Source organism: Saimiri boliviensis, chromosome 3 (genome assembly GCF_048565385.1).
Source record: "Saimiri boliviensis isolate mSaiBol1 chromosome 3, mSaiBol1.pri, whole genome shotgun sequence".
NCBI lineage: Eukaryota > Metazoa > Chordata > Mammalia > Primates > Cebidae > Saimiri > Saimiri boliviensis.
In genome coordinates, this window is record NC_133451.1 from 6,970,867 (window position 1) to 6,987,867 (window position 17,001).

Below are 17,001 nucleotides of genomic sequence, written 5' to 3' on the forward strand. Positions count from 1 at the left end.
ATCTGTCCAGAAAGGGCTAGTTAGGGAACACTCTGGGGAGGCAGCCTCAAATGGTGGTGCTTCAAGGAGAGGGTATGTTGGTATGTTTTCTTTTTTCTTTCTTTCTTTCTTTCTTTCTCTTTCTCTTTCTTTCTTTCTTTCTTTTTTCTTTCTTTTTCTTTCTTTCCTTCCTTCCTTCTTTCTTTCTGTTTCTTTCTTAAATGGTGGTGCTTCAAGGAGATGGTATGTTGGTATGTTTTCTTTTCTTTATTTTCTTTCTCTCTCTCTCTCTCTCTCTCTCTGTCTTTCTCTCTCTGTTTCTTTCCTCTGTCACCCAGGTTGGAGTACAGTAACATGATCTTGGCTCACCGCAACCTCCATCTCCTGGGTTCAAGCAATTCTCCTGCCTCAGCCTCCCAAGTAGCTGGGATTACAGGCATGTGCCACCACGCCCAGCTAATTTTTTTGCTGTTTTAGTAGAGACAGGGTGTCGCCCTGTTGGCCAGGCTGGTCTTGAACTCCTGACCTCAGGGGATCCGCCTGCCTCAGCCTCACAAAGTGCTTGGATTACAGGCATAAGCCACCACACCTGGCCCTCAATTTTTAAAATAGGTGTGCTGTGCTTTCTCGTAATAACGTATTATTCCTAATATTTAAAGAAAGTCAGAAAATGGAAGGAATAAAGTGTTTTCCTCTGGTTCTACCCCGAATCACAATTTACTCTTAATATGAAGGATTATGGCTTTCCCTTCCCTGTGTATTTGGATGATTTTTCCCTATGTGGTTGTGCAATAGCTGTTTGTAGAATCCTTCTTTTTTCACTTAACAGTTTATGAGTCACATTACTCTTCATCCATAACTTTTTAATGGCTCATAATGTACAATGTAATGGTTAATTTGCTTAGCTACTTTATTTTTATTGGGCGTTTAGGGTTTCTATTTGTTTTATTATACATCCTGTAATGGTGAATGTCTTTGTATATAAACATTTGTTTGCATTTCCAATTTTTCTTTAGATTTCCAGAAATGGAATTGTAAGGTCAAAGGTCTTAGCATTTTTCAGGATTATGACACCTATTGCCAAATTGGTTTTCTGAAAGATGCATCTCCTTGTACACTTGCAAACCCTGTGCCAGGATCTGTAGTCCCTGCACCTTTGCACCATTGGGTGTTATTGCGTCTGTGAAATCCTTGCCAATCCTTGAGGGCTGAAAGACACCACCATTGTGGGTTTCGTAGCTGTTCTTTACTAATGACATTAAACATTTTTCCTTCTGTGAATATCTGATCGTATTCTTTGCCCACTCATCAATTTTCATTTTCATGTCTTATGTAAGCTCTTTCTATCAAGAAGATGTTACTGGCCAGGCATGGTGGCTCACACCTGTAATACCACCACTTTGGGAGGCTGAGGAGAGAGGATTGCTTGAGGCCAGGAATTTGAGAACAGCCTGAGCAACATAGTGAGACTACAACTCTACAGAAAATAAAAAACCAAGACTAGTGGTGCATGCCTGTAGTCCCAGCTACTTGGGAGTCTGAGCAGGAGCATTGCTTGTACTCGGGAGGCTGAGGCTGGGTCACAGTCCTGCCTGGGTCACAGAGTGAGACCCTATCTTTTCGTTGTTGTTATACCTTAGGTTCTGGGGTACATATGCAGATCATGCAGGATTGTTGCATAGGTACATACATGGCAAGGCAGTTTGCTGCCTTCATCCCCCATCACCTACATCTGCTATTTCTCCCTTCATCTTCCCTCCGCATCTGCACTGTCCCTCCCCTAGCCCCCACTACTGACCGCAGTGTGTGATGCTCCCTTCCCTGTGTCCACGTGTTCTAATTGTTCAACACCCGCCTGTGAGTGAGAACATACGGTGTTTGGTTTTCTGTTCTTATGTCAGTTTGCTGAGAATGATGGTTTCCAGATTCATCCACATCCCTTATGGCGGACCTGGAAACAGAGCTTCCATTTGACCCAGCAATCCCATTACTGGGTATATACCCAAAGAATTATAAATCGTTCTGTTACAAAGACACATGCACATGTATGTTCATTGCGGCAGTGTTTATAATAGCAAAGACCTGGAGACCCTATCTTTCAAAAGAAGAAGGCATTACCCTTTTATTGCAGTTGCTGTGTGATTCACGGCAACTACGTAACAGAGTCATAATCCAAGGAAACTGACAGTCTTGTATCTTACTTTCCTTACCTGATGTTAAGTTCTGAGCAGTTTTCCCCAGGTTGCTGCCTTAAGTGAATGGTTGTTCAGGGGCCCCTCACTGAGGTGGGAGGGTCTCTGGAGTGGCAGTGGAGTTTGTAGGGAAAGACACTGGGCTCTGTGGGGCCTGGTCGGTTCGCGCTGCCTGCAGGCATCCAGGGGACCCCGTGCCGTGCGCCTCTGGGCTGGGTCATCAACAGGCGAATGGCAATGGTGCTCAGGTCCTGGCAGCGACCATATGCTTCTGTGAAGTCAGCTTTTTAGATTCCACATAGAAATGAGACGATGCGGTATTTGCCTTTCTGTGCCTGGTTTATTTCACTTAACATAGGGTTCCACACCTTAAACTTTGTTGTTGCAAATGACAGGATGTCCTTTTTGCCAAGGCGTCCATTGTGTACACTTCCATTTGTAAAATCCACTGGTTCATGGATGGACACAGGTCGCTTCCTTATCTTAGCTGTTGTGAATAATGCCAGAATGAACACGGGAGTGCGGCTATCCCCCGGACATACCGATTTCAGTTCTTTTGGATTTTTACCCGGCAGTGGGACTGCTGAAGCATGTGGCAATTCAGTTTTTAGTTTTGTGAGGAACCTCCCTACTCTTCTCCATTGAGGTGGCTGTGCTGACTTACACACCTACGAATGGTGTTTCAGGGGTTCCCGTTTCTCCACATCCTCGCCAACACTTGCTATGTCTTACATGGAGGTTTTTCCCTTCCCTCCCCTCCCCTCCCCTCTCCTTCCCTCCTTTCCCCTTCCCTCCCCTTCCCTCCCTTCCCCTTCCTTCCCCTCCCCTTCCCTCCTTTTCCCTCCCCTCCCCTCCCCTTCCCTCCTTTCCCCTCCCCTCCCCTCCCCTTCCCTTCCCTCCCCTCCCCTCTCCTTCCCTCCTTTCCCCTTCCCTCCCCTTCCCTCCCCTCCCCTCCCCTTCCCTTCCCCTTTTTCCTTCCCTTTCCCTTTTCCCTTCTTCCTTTCCCTTCCCCTCTCCCACCTTCCCTCCCCTCCCGTTTCTTTTCCTTCCCTTTCCCTTTCTTTCTTTTTTTTGAGACGGAGTTTCACTCCCCTGTTGCCCAGGCTGGAGTGTGATCATACGATCTCAGCTCACTGCAACCTCTGCCTCCTGGGATGGAGAGGTTCTCCTGACTCAGCCTCCCGAGTAGCTGGGATTATAGGCATGTGCCACCACACACAACTAATTTTGTATTTTTAGTAGAGATAGGGCTACTCCATGTCGGTCAGGATGGTCCGAACTCTGGACCTCAGGTGATCTGCCTGCCTTGGCCTCCCAAAGTGCTGGGATTACAGGCATGAGCCACCGCACCCCACCTTTTTCTTTTTTTTCTTGAGATGGAGTCTCACTCTGTTGCCCAGGCTGGAGTACAATGGTGCCATCTTGGCTCACTGCAACCTCTGCCTCCCAGGTTCAAGTGATTCTTCTGCCTCAGCCTCCTGAGTAGCTGGGATTACAGGCTCCCACCACCACGCCTGGCTAATTTTTGTATCTTTAGTAGAGTCAGGGTTTCACCATATTGACCAGGCTGGTCTTGAACTCCTGACCTCAGGTGATTCACCCACCTCGGCCTCCCAAAGTGCTAGGATTACAGGCCTGAGCCACTGCGCCCGGCCGGGTTTTTATTTTCTAATCAGCTTAAATGCTCTCAGCAGCTTCACATCATCGCCAGAATAAATCTCAAACCGTCCACCTGGCTCTCGAGGACCCACCTGCCCCTCCAGACTGGCTTATTCCAGTTCCTGGAGCCCAGAGCCCCAGCCCCCCTGCACCTCCCTGTTTCCCATCTGCTCAAGGCTGCCTCTGGCCCTCGGGGCTGTGTGAGTGAGCGCTGTCCCCTCCAGGAACACTCTCCCTGTTTTTTCCTAGCGATTCTCCTGTTCGTCGCTAAGCTGCATTTCCCTGGGAAGCCTTCTCTGAAGCCCCCTGACAGATGCAACCCCCAACAAGTGCCCCACATACTAGGTTGTCTTTACCTGTTTTTGCTGATATTCCCGCACCCCAGCCCAGATGGCGAGCCCCCACTGGGCCGGGACTTGTCGTCTTACTCACATTTTCATGGCAAGTGCCTGCACACCAAGAGATACAACAGCTATCAGTGGACCAGCTGACTGACTTCCTGAAAATTGCCTTTATTAACTTCTGTATCCCAAGCGCTTAGCACATGCCTAGCATAGAGCAGGCTCTCAATAAGTGTTTGTAACATGAATAAATAAGTGAGGGAAGGAAAAGAGAGCGAGAAGCAGGGAGGGAGAGAAGAAAGGGCAGGAGGAACATGCCTGGTTTCCTTTGTCCTGAAGCATTTTAGTGCATCCTTCTCTAAGTCAGAAGGGCTTGCCCAGAAACCTTGGTGGTTGTCATGAGTATACTGTACAGTCACATGTAGGGCACTTCCAGGACGGGAAACCAACACATTTGGTGTCATGTACTCTTTGCAGAAATGCGGGACGTGAAGCCCAGAGAGGTGCAGAAATTTCTCCAGTGCCACACAGCTACTGAGGCCGGAACTCAGCTCAGCCTGACAGAGCAGCTGTCACTGTTGATGTCTTTATGGGAATGGCAAACAGGCACCCTCCCTGGGAGATGAGGTTGAAGAAGGTGCCTCGGTCAGGTGGGGTGGGCATGTGGGGCTCAGGCTGGAGTGCAGCTCCCTGAGCTGCTTCCTTATCCACGGGCTCTTGTGCGAGACACAGCTGGAGACTCCTCCCAGCTGCTGCCAGCCCCAACTTCCTTCCTGCCGGGCGCTCTTCCTGTTGTTTTTAGACTTCCAAAAGAATAGGTCCGTAGGGGTCCCCAAGGACGGGATCAGCCCCGGTGACCTGATATCTGCTATTAGGGGCTGAAATATAACCTTAGAAATCTCAAGATACAAGAGGAAATTATTCTACAATAGGCTAGTTCTGGGCGCTGTGTGGACTTGGTAGGAGAAAATGACTGTTCCTGGTGTCCCTTGCATAGTAAATCACAGAGGAAAGTGTCTTTCCTGTGGTTTCTAAGCCCCAAACCCCAAACACTATGAACAGTAATTGGTGTTATGGGATGTCAGCAGCATTTGAGTCTGAAAATAGAGACTTCAATTTATAAACCTTTGACAGGAGGAGAAAAAACAAGATGTGGTAAACAGGAAAGGAACTCGCATGAGCTGAGCGCTTCCTGTAGATCAGGCCCTCGGCTCTTTTCTCAGAGCAGCAACGCAAGGGCAGTGGTATCGTTCTCCTAGTTGCATGAACTTCCTGGATCTTTCTTCCGGAATCCTCATGGTCTTTTCATTGCATTGCCCTATGTATCAGCTAGCATTTGCTGTGTAACAAACCACTCCAAACCTAGAGGTTAAAGCGGCAATCATTTATTCACTCTTCTGTTGGATGGCAGTTTTGGCTGGGCTCAACTGAGCAGTTAGTTCTACGGATCTTGCTCGGTCTCACCGTGACGTTTGGACCTCAGCTGGGATGGACAGGTGGCTTCATGCACGATCTCTCATCCTCCAGTGGCTCTCTGGTTGTATCACGTTGGTGAAAACAAGACAAAAAAAAACAGCCCAGACTCAAGGGATGGGGAAGAAGCCTCCACTTTTTGGTAGAAGGAATGTCAAAGAATTTGTGACCATTTTAATTTACCCTATTGCCTCATGCTGGCCACAAAAAGTTATATTCCCCCCAAGTGCAAAATACTGTTACCTTTCCCAGAAACCCTAAAAGTTCCATCCAGTTACAGCACAAGGCTCAGAGTCCAGGATTTCACTGTCACCATCAACACAGGCTGCAGATGAGGCTCCAGGGTGTGGCTTCTCTTTATCCAAAGACTTGTGAACCGAAAGGTATGTTATGCGTGCTACCTTGGTTGTCTGGCAACACACACCCAACATACAAGGGTGGGGCAGGGACAGGATGACCACAGTAAACATTCCCAATTAAAAAGAGAGAGAATGGATGGCGCCTAGTCAGGACTTCATAGAAATTCTGGAATTGTGCTCACCTCAGCAGTGTATATGCTAAAATTGAAATGATACAGAGATTAGCATGCAAGGATGACATGCAAATTCGTGAAGTGCTCCATATTTTTCTGTTTGACCCAGCAATCCCATTACTGAGTATATACCCAAAGGATTATAAATCATTCTATTACAAAAACATAAGCTCACATATGTTCATTTCGGCACTATTTACAATAGCAAAGACCTGGAACCAACCCAAATGCCCATCAGTGATAGACTGGACAAAGAAAATGTGACACAAATACACCATGGAATACTACACAGCCATAAAAAACGATGAGTTAGTGTCTTTTGTAGGGACATGGGTGAATCTGTAAACCATCATTCTCAGCAAACTGACACAAGAACAGAAAACCAGATATCGCACGTTCTCACTCATAGGCGAGTGTTGAACAATGAGAACACATGAGCACAGGGAGGGGAGCATTACACACTGGGGTCTGCTGTGGGGGGCTAAGGGAGGGACAGCGGAGGTGGGGAAGTTGGGGAGGAATCACATGGGGAGAAATGCCAGATGTAGGTGACCGGGGATGGAGACAGCAAACCACCTTACCATCTATGTTCCTGTGCAACAATCCTGCATGATCTGCACATGTACCCTGGAACCTAAAGTACAATAAAAAAGAAAGAAAGAAAGAAATTCTGGAATTTAGCTGGCTACATGTGGCCAGGTGCACCTACTCTGGGATTAGGGAATGTTCCTTCCTCAGGGGAGGAGTATCCAAGTTCAGGGTCTGGCAAACCGCAGACAGCCCCTGAGACAAATCTGGCTGTGGCCTGTTTTATACTGTCCTTGAGCTAAGAATTTTTGTTTGTTTGTTTACATTCTTAAAGGCTTTAAGAAACAAAACAGGCAAATAACAATAGCAAACAATAACACGTGACAAAAGACTATGTGGTGCCCCCCAAATCTAAAACATTTACTAATCTCGCCCTTGACAAAAAAAAAAAAGTCCCCTGTGCTAGTGGCTTTGCAGAGCCCAAGTTCCATCCTCTGTACTCCTGGCCTGACTCTTTGAGGTGCTGTAACTTTGCCCAAAAAATGGCCCGTATTTACAGCTGAGCAACTTTCTCAACCTTTTCCTGCCTATAGAAAGTTGGCGGATCAGAGGCTTCTTTTCATTTTGAACTTTCTTAGTCTCTTTTAGTTAAAAGTGGTACAACTTTCTTAAATACGTTATGGGCTTCCAGTGTATCAGATTCTAGTCCAGTCTCTACTAGGCAGAGCTTTTTTGAGAGAAGTCTACTTATATGACTGCCAGGGTGCTGTGTGACACAGAATCTCTCCAGAACTAGGCGAAGCGAAATGCAGCAAGTTTATCTCAGTGACAGAGACACTATCCAAGGTTCTAATGCCGGGGAGTCTTTTCCCTGCTCTCATTTCTGTTTTTCTCTTTGAGCCAGCTCTGCTCTCTTACCCTAGGCCTGCACTCCCTCCTGCCTCTGTCCTTATGGTGGGAAGCAACTGCCCAGCCTATTTCCAGGTGTCATTTCTGCTTTGGAGGTCAGCCAGGTGTCTTTGATGTCAGCCGGACTCGGTTTCTCATCCCAGTTCAGTTTCACACCTGTTAGGGGCCTGGTCCTGAACTGTGGTCTGGGGTCACATGGTGTGAGTATGGCTGTTTCCAAGGTTATTGGGTGGACATGGGAATGAGGAAGTTGCTATAAAATGTATGAAAGTTCTGAGAACCGGAGGGTGTTATGAATAAATAGGTTGGCGACCCGATTGGTGTTCCATACAATCCTGTGGAACTAGAGTTCCAGGGGACCTCCTTGGAAAATGACTGCGATGACAGCCTTTATGAATCTGAGAGTTTTTATGACTGTCAGGGGCCTCTGCATTTCCTGAGGCTCAGTTGTGAGTAGTAGAAATATCAGGCCAAAGGAATGAAACCCAACACTTGATATGCAATTGCTAAATTGGTTTTCTAGGCGGTTGCAAATCGACTGTGCCACGTTTCACTGTCACTTGCCATTAAGAGGGACTCATTTCGAGGCATATTCACTAGTACTAGAAAAGATCTTTTAAGATATGGCATAATATTGAGGTTTTAATTTGAATTACTTTGATTAAAAATAAGACCGAATCTTTTTCTTATTTTTATTCGCCATTTGCTTTTTCTTAAATTAGCCATTTGCTTTTTCTTAAATTGTCTAACACTGTTTGCCTTTGGCTTTTATTTTAATCTTTTAAATATAAATCAGAACACACAACTCAAATATGTGGCTTTATGAATTATGAGGTTACCCCACTCAGGCAAGAAATATAATTTTGCCAGCCATACTGTATTAGTCTGTTTTTGCATTGCTGGTTAATTTATACAGAAGAGAGGTTTAATTGGCTCACAGTTCTGCAGGCTGTACAGGAAGCATGACATCAACATCTGTTTGGCTTCTGGTGAGGCCTCAAGGAGCTTCCAATCATGGTGGAAGACAAAGGGGAGTAGGCACATCACATGGCCAGAGAGAGGGAGCAGGAGGGGCGGGGAGGTGCTACACCATCTAAAACAACCAGATCTTTCATGAACTACCAGAGGGAGAACTTACTCATCACCGAGGGGATGGTGCTAAACCACTGGTGAGGAGTCCACCCTCCATGATCCAACCACCTTCCACCAAGCCCCACCTCCAACATTGGGGATTACATTTCAACATGAGATTTGGAAGGGACAAACATCCAAACCATATCACACCCCTACAGACTTTTCCTTGGGCAGTCACAACTCCTGCCTACCCCACAAAATAACCACTCTCTGATATTCTTTAGATAGGATTAAAAAATTTTTTTGTTTTGCATTTGTTGCAGATATGGTTACAATGTTGATTGTTTGCCTTTTATTTTGAGTTTTTAAGAGTTGACTTACAAATGACTTCCATTGATAAGTCCAGTCTATCATGGTTTTTCATGATAGCTTTTAATCTGAGATGGCTTTGCCCTGTTTGCCCTGCCTCCCTCTCTGGGAAGCAGTTCTAGGGTATGTTTAGCAATTCTGCCACATTTTGTCTTATTCATTATTTCTGCTATTATCTGTATTATTTACTTCTAATTCCTGGTGAATTGTTATTCTGTTCCTTTAAAATTTCCTGTGGAAGATTACTTGGTTTATATACTCTTTTCTACCCCTTAAAAAATAATGAAGCATTTAAGGCTATGAATTTACCTCTCACGATGGTTTTACCTGCTTACGCATTGATATTTATTCTGTGTCTGTAAACTGAGTTTTGGGTTTTGTATTTATTTATTTATTTATTTATTTTTATTTTTTTGAGATGGAGTCTCCCTCTGTCACACAGGCTGGAGTGCAGTGGTGTGATTTTGGCTCACTGCAACCTCTGCCTCCCAGGTTCAAGTGATTCTTCTGCCTCAACTTCCTGAGTCGCTGGGATTACAGGAGCCTGCCACTATGCCTGGCTAATTTTTATATTTTTAGTAGAGAAGGGGTTTCACCATATCGATCAGGCTGTTCTCAAACTCGTGACCTCATGATCCACCTGCCTTGGCCTCCCAAAGTGCTGGGATTACAAGCGTGAACTGCTGAGCCCAGCCAGTTTTTGTATTTAAAGAAGGTTTTTCTTTATGAGGAGCACAATATCTATTAAATATCAAATTATTTTTGTTATTATTTGATTAATTAGAGATTGATGCTTTCATGCTAATCTCTGAATACATTTTTTTAAAATTTCGTGATCTTTCGGGAAAATAAATTTTTATTTCCACAGTTTTCTATGTAAAAAAAGATTTTGGCTTGTCTTCATTATTGCTTATTTTAAAAGAAGTCTCAATATCATGTAATACTTTGGCCTTAAATTCTTTTTTTTCCTTATCCAAATGTTTTCTGATTCCACTAAGAAACGTGACTTGAGGCCGGATGAGATCGAGACCATCCTGGCCAACACGTGAAACCCCGACTCTACTAAAAATATAGAAATCAGCTGGGCTTGGTGATGTGTGCATGTAGTCCCAGCTACTCGGGAGGCTGAGGCAGGAGAATTGCCACCTCCTGGGAAGCAGAGGTTGCAGTGAGCAGAGATCACACCACTGCACTCCAGCCTATTGACAGAGTGGGATTCCATCTTCAAAAAAAAGAAAAGAAACATGACTTGCATAGCATATGTGCAAGAAAAATGATATCTAAGATATGGTCTCTGTCCTTAGGCAACTTGAAGGTTAATTAAGGAAAAGTTTACTCCTTCTGTACACTGCTCCCCCGACTTGCCAGTGCACTCAGTGATTTAGTCCTACCAATTGAACCTTTTTGAGTCCCGCCAGTTCTCTCCATCCCTAGGGGTGAGATGGGATGATGCCTGGTGCAGAGCTCCAGCCTTGTCTGGGAGCCTCCACAGACTGCCAGATGCCCTCAGCATCCTCCTTCCTGCCCCATTTCTTCTTGCCTTTCCCTCTTCCTATCCCCCAGACTGCTTCCAGCGTAATCTTTCTACCACAAATGGCTCTGCTCATGCCACTCCCTTGCTTTAAAAACGCCTGCTTTACTAGATAGAGGTGATGGTTGCACACATTGTGAATGTACTAAATACCACTGAATTGGACAGTTTAAACTGGTTGTGATGGTGAACTGCAGGTTATGTGTATTACGCCACAGTTTTTTTTAAAAAACGAGATAAAAAAGCACATGCCTTAGGACACTTTCTAGAAGCCGCAGGACTAATGTCTTTTCATCTTCCTTCTTGCAGATGTTTATCACACCCTGCCTTATCCTTAGCGCACCCCTCCTTCTGAGCCTGCAGAGTTTTCCTCCTCCTCTTCCTCCTCCTCCTCCTCCTCCTCTTCTTCGTCCTCCTCCTCCTCTTCCTCCTCCTTCTCTTCTCCTCCTCCTCCTCCTCCTCCTCTTCCTCCTCCTCCTCCTCTTCCTCCTTCTCTTCTCCTCCTCCTCTTCTTCCTCTTTCTCCTCCTCCTCTTCCTCTTCCTCCTCCCGCTCTCCTCCATCACGTTCAGATTCTGCTTACTTAGATGTGACCTTCTCTGGAAGCTTCCTTTGACCCTCACCCGTACCCCCAGGCTGGATAGGTGCCCCACTGGGAATCTCAATGGCACTCATCTCTCCTGACGGCTACCACTCTGCTCTGCGGTCATTGATTTATTGGAAGAACATGCTTCTGTTTTTCTTAAACATATTTTTCTACCCTTTTTTTTTTTATCTTGAAACAGGCATTAATTCCTTCCAAGTCTACATGGCTTATAAGGATCTCTACCAAATGTCCGACAGCCAGGTATGTTCCTTCCCTCACGCACGCCCTCTCCTCTCTTGTCTGGGCAGGACTGGGCCAGCTTTGCCAGTCCAGGCAGCACAGGGCAAGGGAGATTGTGAGTCACACATGGTGGGGTTCGAGTCCTGGTCCTGGCACAGAATGACTATGTGATATGATGTCAGTCATTGCCCCTGCTGGGCTTTTGTTCTTTTCTGATTGTGTGGGTGGCGTGCAGAGGGGGTCCCTGGTTTGGTGGCTCCCAAACCCGGCTCATCCTCAGCATCAGCTGGAGATCTCACTCAAAATACAGATTCTTAGTGCATGTTAGAAATGTCGGGTGTTGGGCTCAGGAGTCTGTACTTCCTGAAAGCTCCACACTGGATTCTGGGAGTCAGGCAAGGCTGGGTACCATTTACGAGCTCCGACCCAGAAGAGAGACTGCCTGGCCTTCCCTCACACCAACTGCAAGATGTTAGGCAAGTCATCTTCTCTCATTTGTAAGATGTAACATTTCTGGCCCTGCCAACATCAAACAATTGTTATGGAAATGCAGCAACTCAAGGGAGATGGAGCCGCAAGTTGTTCTTCAGGGGTAGCTGTTGCGACTTAGATGACACCTGCCCTTCTTATACTGCTGGGTCTCCTGGTTTTGTTTCATTGTTGTTTTCCTTTGCTCTGCTTGTTAGTGTGGTGGAGAAAATCATGGAGGCTACAGCCAAGCCAGACTGCAAGTCTTGGCCACACCGGCTGCTAGCTGTGCAGCCAGAGGAGGTTTTCCCAACCTCTCTGTGCTTTAGGCTCATAATAGCCCTGCCTTATAGAGGCAGTTGGAGGACTGAATGATTTAATAAGAGTAAAGTGCTAGGATGGTGCCTGGCACAGAGCGGTGCCATACAGGTGTTAGTAAGTGTGGTAATTTGTTGTTACCATGGAGATACTTGGGCAGTGGGAGAAACAGTTCACGTCCTGCCTTTCAAATAAATGCTTGGGGTTGCAGAAAGTAACTTATCCCAAGATGTCCTGGAAGCCTTTGATGCAATCAGTAGAGACATTCAAAGAGCTGAAAATTGGTTCACTTACATAGAAAACAGCATGTGATGTGCTGGCATAATTATGATTTTTCACCTGTTTCATTCTAACGACTGGGACCCTGGGCATGGATGGAATTAATCAGCTTCTGGGTGTGGGTTCTCAAAAGTTTTCATGCCTCCACGCATCTTCCCCATTTGCTTGTGGAAGATTACTTGGTTTATATACTCTTGTCTATCCCTTTAAAAAATGATGAAGCATTTAAGGCTATGAATTTACCTCTCGCAATGGTTTTGCCTGCTTACCCACTGATACTTACATTTGCTGCTATGTTGGATAGCATACATCCCGGGCGATGTTGTCTTACATGCATGGAGAAGAAAGTTGAGATTCAAGTGCTGCTAAGGAGGAAGCTTCATGGCTTTAGCCCTCACCAGGGGCAAATGCCCAAATTTAGATTCTCTTCAGGTAGGAAGAGAGCATAGGCAGTGGGGAGGGGCTGTTTTGGCTAATTGAGAGGCTGGTTGGCATGCTGTATGCTCTCTGAGTACTGGAGTTTAATTAGAGAGCTTGTTTCCCCCACCTCATCACTGTCCATAAAATGACATGGGTTCATATTTTTATAAAGATGCACACATCTCCTGTGACATGTTGGTGGCTATGGTACAGACTTAGCAGATTTAGTCAGACAGTTTCTGTAAAGCTAATAGTGACTTCTCAAGACCAGTTGTTGCCATTAATACCTATGGGTGTTTCAAAAAAACCAACCCCAAAAGACAGCAAAAGGCACAGATAGGCACCAAGATTGAGTCTGTCTTCATGCCCTGGGGTGATTTGGATCAGTTGTGCCTCACCCTCAGCCCCCTGCTTTTGGGTCTGCAAGATGTCAGGGCCAAGGAGCAATCCTTCCAAGTCTGACTTGTATAGCAGCACGTTCCATCCGTATGAATGTGTCTACAGAGGCTGGCAGGTAAATGACCAAATGGGTGTGAGCAGAAGAACACTCTTTGTGAATGCACATGCTGTGATTTTTTTTTTTTAATCTCACACCAACCCCTGTTTATCTCTCCATAGCTCTATGAAGCCTTTACGTTCCTTAAGGGGCTGGGAGCTGTGATCTTGGTCCATGCAGAAAATGGAGATTTGATAGCTCAGGTGAGTGGTGTGAATTTCCACTCCTTCTGCCTCTGTCTGCTTCTCCTTGTTGCAAAAGGTTTGATAAAAGAGCATTGGTTAGGGAGGAGGCTACAAAATGTAAGGTCAAGCCAAGAACTGGGTGTCACATCAGACACACCAGCTGAGAGTCACTCATACACCACTGGCAGGCCACATTGACTCTAGAATCTGTTTTCCTCACCTGTACAACGAGCATAACATAACTGCCCTATGAACCTTGAAGGGTTTGCATGAGGGAATAAGGATGTGAATGAAAATGCTTTGCAAACCTAGGTCATAGCAGTGGCATGCACATGGAAACTGGTGTTCCCCGTTGTCTTCAGGAATTGATAGTGGGCATCATGGAAAAGCCCAGGCTTGGAGGAAGTGTTCCAGGCCAGCCTCCTCCATCTCCCAGCCATGTGACTTTGGGCAAGGAACTTTTTCCATGAACATTTTCATTTTTCATCCAGCAACACCCACCTGGAAACACCCACCTGGCAGTGTTATTGTAAGGATCAAATGATATTATGTGCCATAATATCACTGGCACGTTGGTTTGAATGTGTCCTTCAGAAGTTCATACGTTGAAAACTTAATCCACAAACTGGTATGTTGATGGTGTTTGGAGGTGAGGCCTTGGGGAGGTAATTTGCATTAGATGAGATCATCAGGGTGGGGCCCTCTTGATGGGATTAGTGGCTTTATAAGGAAAGGAAGAGAGACCTGAGCTGGCATGCACCTGCTCTCTCATGTACTGGCCACCACCATGCTGTGATGCAGCCAGAAGGCCCTCACCAGATGCCGGCATCTTGTTATTAGATTTCCCAGCTCCAGACCCATGAGAAATACACTTAGTTTCTGTATTAATTGCCCAGTCCATGGTATTCTGCTATAGCATCAGAAAACAGATTAGGACATCATGTATGTGAGGTTCAGCACCTCACACATAATGGACTGCAGCCATGCAAATGTGTTGGGTAAGATGAGACACAAACACATTGTGATCATTCTAGCTGTGGGGTGGAGAATTTGTTGGAAAAAGAATGAAGGCTGGGAGTAGTGGCTCACACCCATGATCCCGACACTTTGAGAGGCCGAGGCAGGTGGATCACTTGAGGCCGGGAGTGTGAGACCAGCCTGACCAACATGACAAAACTTCCTCTCTACTAAAAATACAAAAATTAGCTGGGTGTGGTGGAGCACACCTGTAATCCCAGCTATTACAGGTGGGAATATGGCTATTACAGATGTGAGGCTGAGGCATGAGAATCGCTTGAACCTGGGAAGTGGAGGGTGCAGTAAACTGAGATTGTGCCACTGCACTGCAGCCTGGCAACAGAGGGAGAGTCTGTCTCAAAAAAAAAAAAAAAGAAAGAAAGAAAGAAATAATGAAGTCAGGGTGACTAGCTAGGTTTTACTCCAACAATTCTCATAAGAAATGAAGAAAAGTGATAGGAGATGGAAGAGGTGAGCATGACAGGAGGAAAACGCAATCTACAGGACTCATGGACGGATTGGGTGGGGGAAGAAGAAAAGGAAGTCAAGGGGCTTCTGGGTCTCTGGTACAGAGTCATGGATTGATCATAATGCTGTAAATCAAGACCGGGCATATAGGGGAAGGTCAGGATGCAACCAGTAAAGGTGGTTCATGCCAGGCACGTTGCAAAGGACTTATAACTACTCTGTGAGGTAGATATAATTATTCCCATTTTATTGGTAGGGAAACGGAAGCTCAGATGTGAATAACTTGCTCACTGTGCTCACAGGGCAGTGGAGCTGGGATGTGAACCAGTTTCCTCTGGTTCCCGAGCGCAGTGGAAGAGCAGCTGATGGTGCAGTGCTGGAGATCTAAAGCTTTACCATTAAGGTTCCGTTACTGACTTCACTTCTTGTCTGTGTCCTTGTAGGTTTTCTGCACCACAGTTGAAATTCTTTCAAATTCAACATAAAAAGCAAACAGTGCCTCAGTTCCATCATGCAACAGTATTCTGTTCATTGGTAACAAGTCACACCCAGCCCACACTCAAAAACAAGGGATTATACAGGGCAGAAATGTCAGGAAGTGACCATTATTGGGGCCACATCTGAGACTTCCTCCCAGCTCCCAATCTGTCTTCTGACTCCCATGATGGACGTCCCTCTCCTGGGAAAAATACAATAACCCCTCCCATGGTTCTCCAAAATCTCAATAACAACATTAACTCACGTCTGGAATCTCATCATCTGAACCAGGTGCAGGTGTGGATGAGGCTCCTTGGCTGCATTTCTCATAATCTGTAGGTCTCTGAAGCTAAAGAAGGAGATACCTTTCCTCCTGACATACACCAGACGGTGGTGGACCTGACATTCCTATTCAAAAAGGGAAACTGGAAAGCATCAGTGTCATTGGTTCATGGCGGTTCTGAAATCTGGCTGAGAAATGTTGGCAGTTCCCAGATTGGGTCTCAAAGTCTGAGAATAATTCTCCGTAGCTCTTGGCTCTACCTGCTGAGCCCCTGCTTCCATCGTCTTGAGTCATCCATCCTTTTTCATGAAAGGTAGTGCATGTTTGCAGCCGAATGGTTTTCTCAGCCTGCTTCTTGCTCAGTAGAATTTTGGGGTTCCACCAAGTGTGGTATCTCATGCCTGTAATCCCAGCACTTTGGGAAGCCAAAGCCAGTGGATCACCTGAGGTCAGAAGTTCGAGACCAGCCTGGCCAATATGGCGAAACCCTGCCTCTACTAAAAATCCAAAAAAAAAAAAAATTTAGCAGAGTGTGGTGGCGGGTGCCTGTAATTCCAGCTACTTGGGAGGCTAAGGCAGGAGAATTGCTTGAATGCTGGAGGTGGAGGTTGCAGTGAGCTGAGATTGTGCCACTACACTCCAGCCTGGGTGACAGAGTGAAACTCCGTCTCAAAAAAAACAAAGAAGAATTTTGGGGATCCAGCTCCCTCTTTTCATATCACATGCCTGTGTTCAGTCTCAGCTTCCAGTATTTTGCTAAGGTAGTTCTACTAAAAGTCTGTGGGCTTCCTGTGAACCTCATTGGGGTACACACAATAAGACGAAAGACACCCACCAATTTCTTCCAGATAATCCCTCTGCTACCCTGATGAGAGAATTGAGGGACACACCTTGAGCACCCTAGAGGCCCTGTAGTTTGAGAGGGCCCCAGGTACAGCCTTCATCTCTTTAAAATATCTCTCAAAAATTCTTTTTTTAGTTTTTTGAGACTGAGTCTCACTCTGTCACGCAGGCTGGAGTGCAGTGGTGCAATCTTGGCTCATTGCAACCTCCATCTCCTGGGTTCAAGTGATTCTTGTGCCTCATCCTCCCGAGTAGCTGGGACTACAGGCAAGCGCCACCATGCCTGGCTAGTTTTTGTATTTTTAGTAGAGATGGCCAGACTCACCACGTTGGCC

The 17,001-nt window shown here is 46.0% G+C and overlaps 1 protein-coding gene and 1 pseudogene across 3 annotated transcripts in view; both read left to right on the plus strand.

Annotated features, from left to right (window-relative positions):
- The window catches only part of CRMP1 (collapsin response mediator protein 1), a 79,352-nt gene that overhangs the window by 37,585 nt on the left and 24,766 nt on the right, over window positions 1-17,001 (plus strand). For all 3 annotated transcript variants that reach the window (XM_003934660.4, XM_003934659.4, XM_003934658.4), the window contains exons 5-6: window positions 11,372-11,433; window positions 13,516-13,596. In XM_003934660.4, coding sequence (XP_003934709.2) covers window positions 11,372-11,433; window positions 13,516-13,596 — 143 coding nt within the window. The remainder of the gene's footprint in view (window positions 1-11,371; window positions 11,434-13,515; window positions 13,597-17,001) is intronic.
- LOC120363767 (U6 spliceosomal RNA) lies at window positions 6,182-6,272 on the plus strand (annotated as a pseudogene).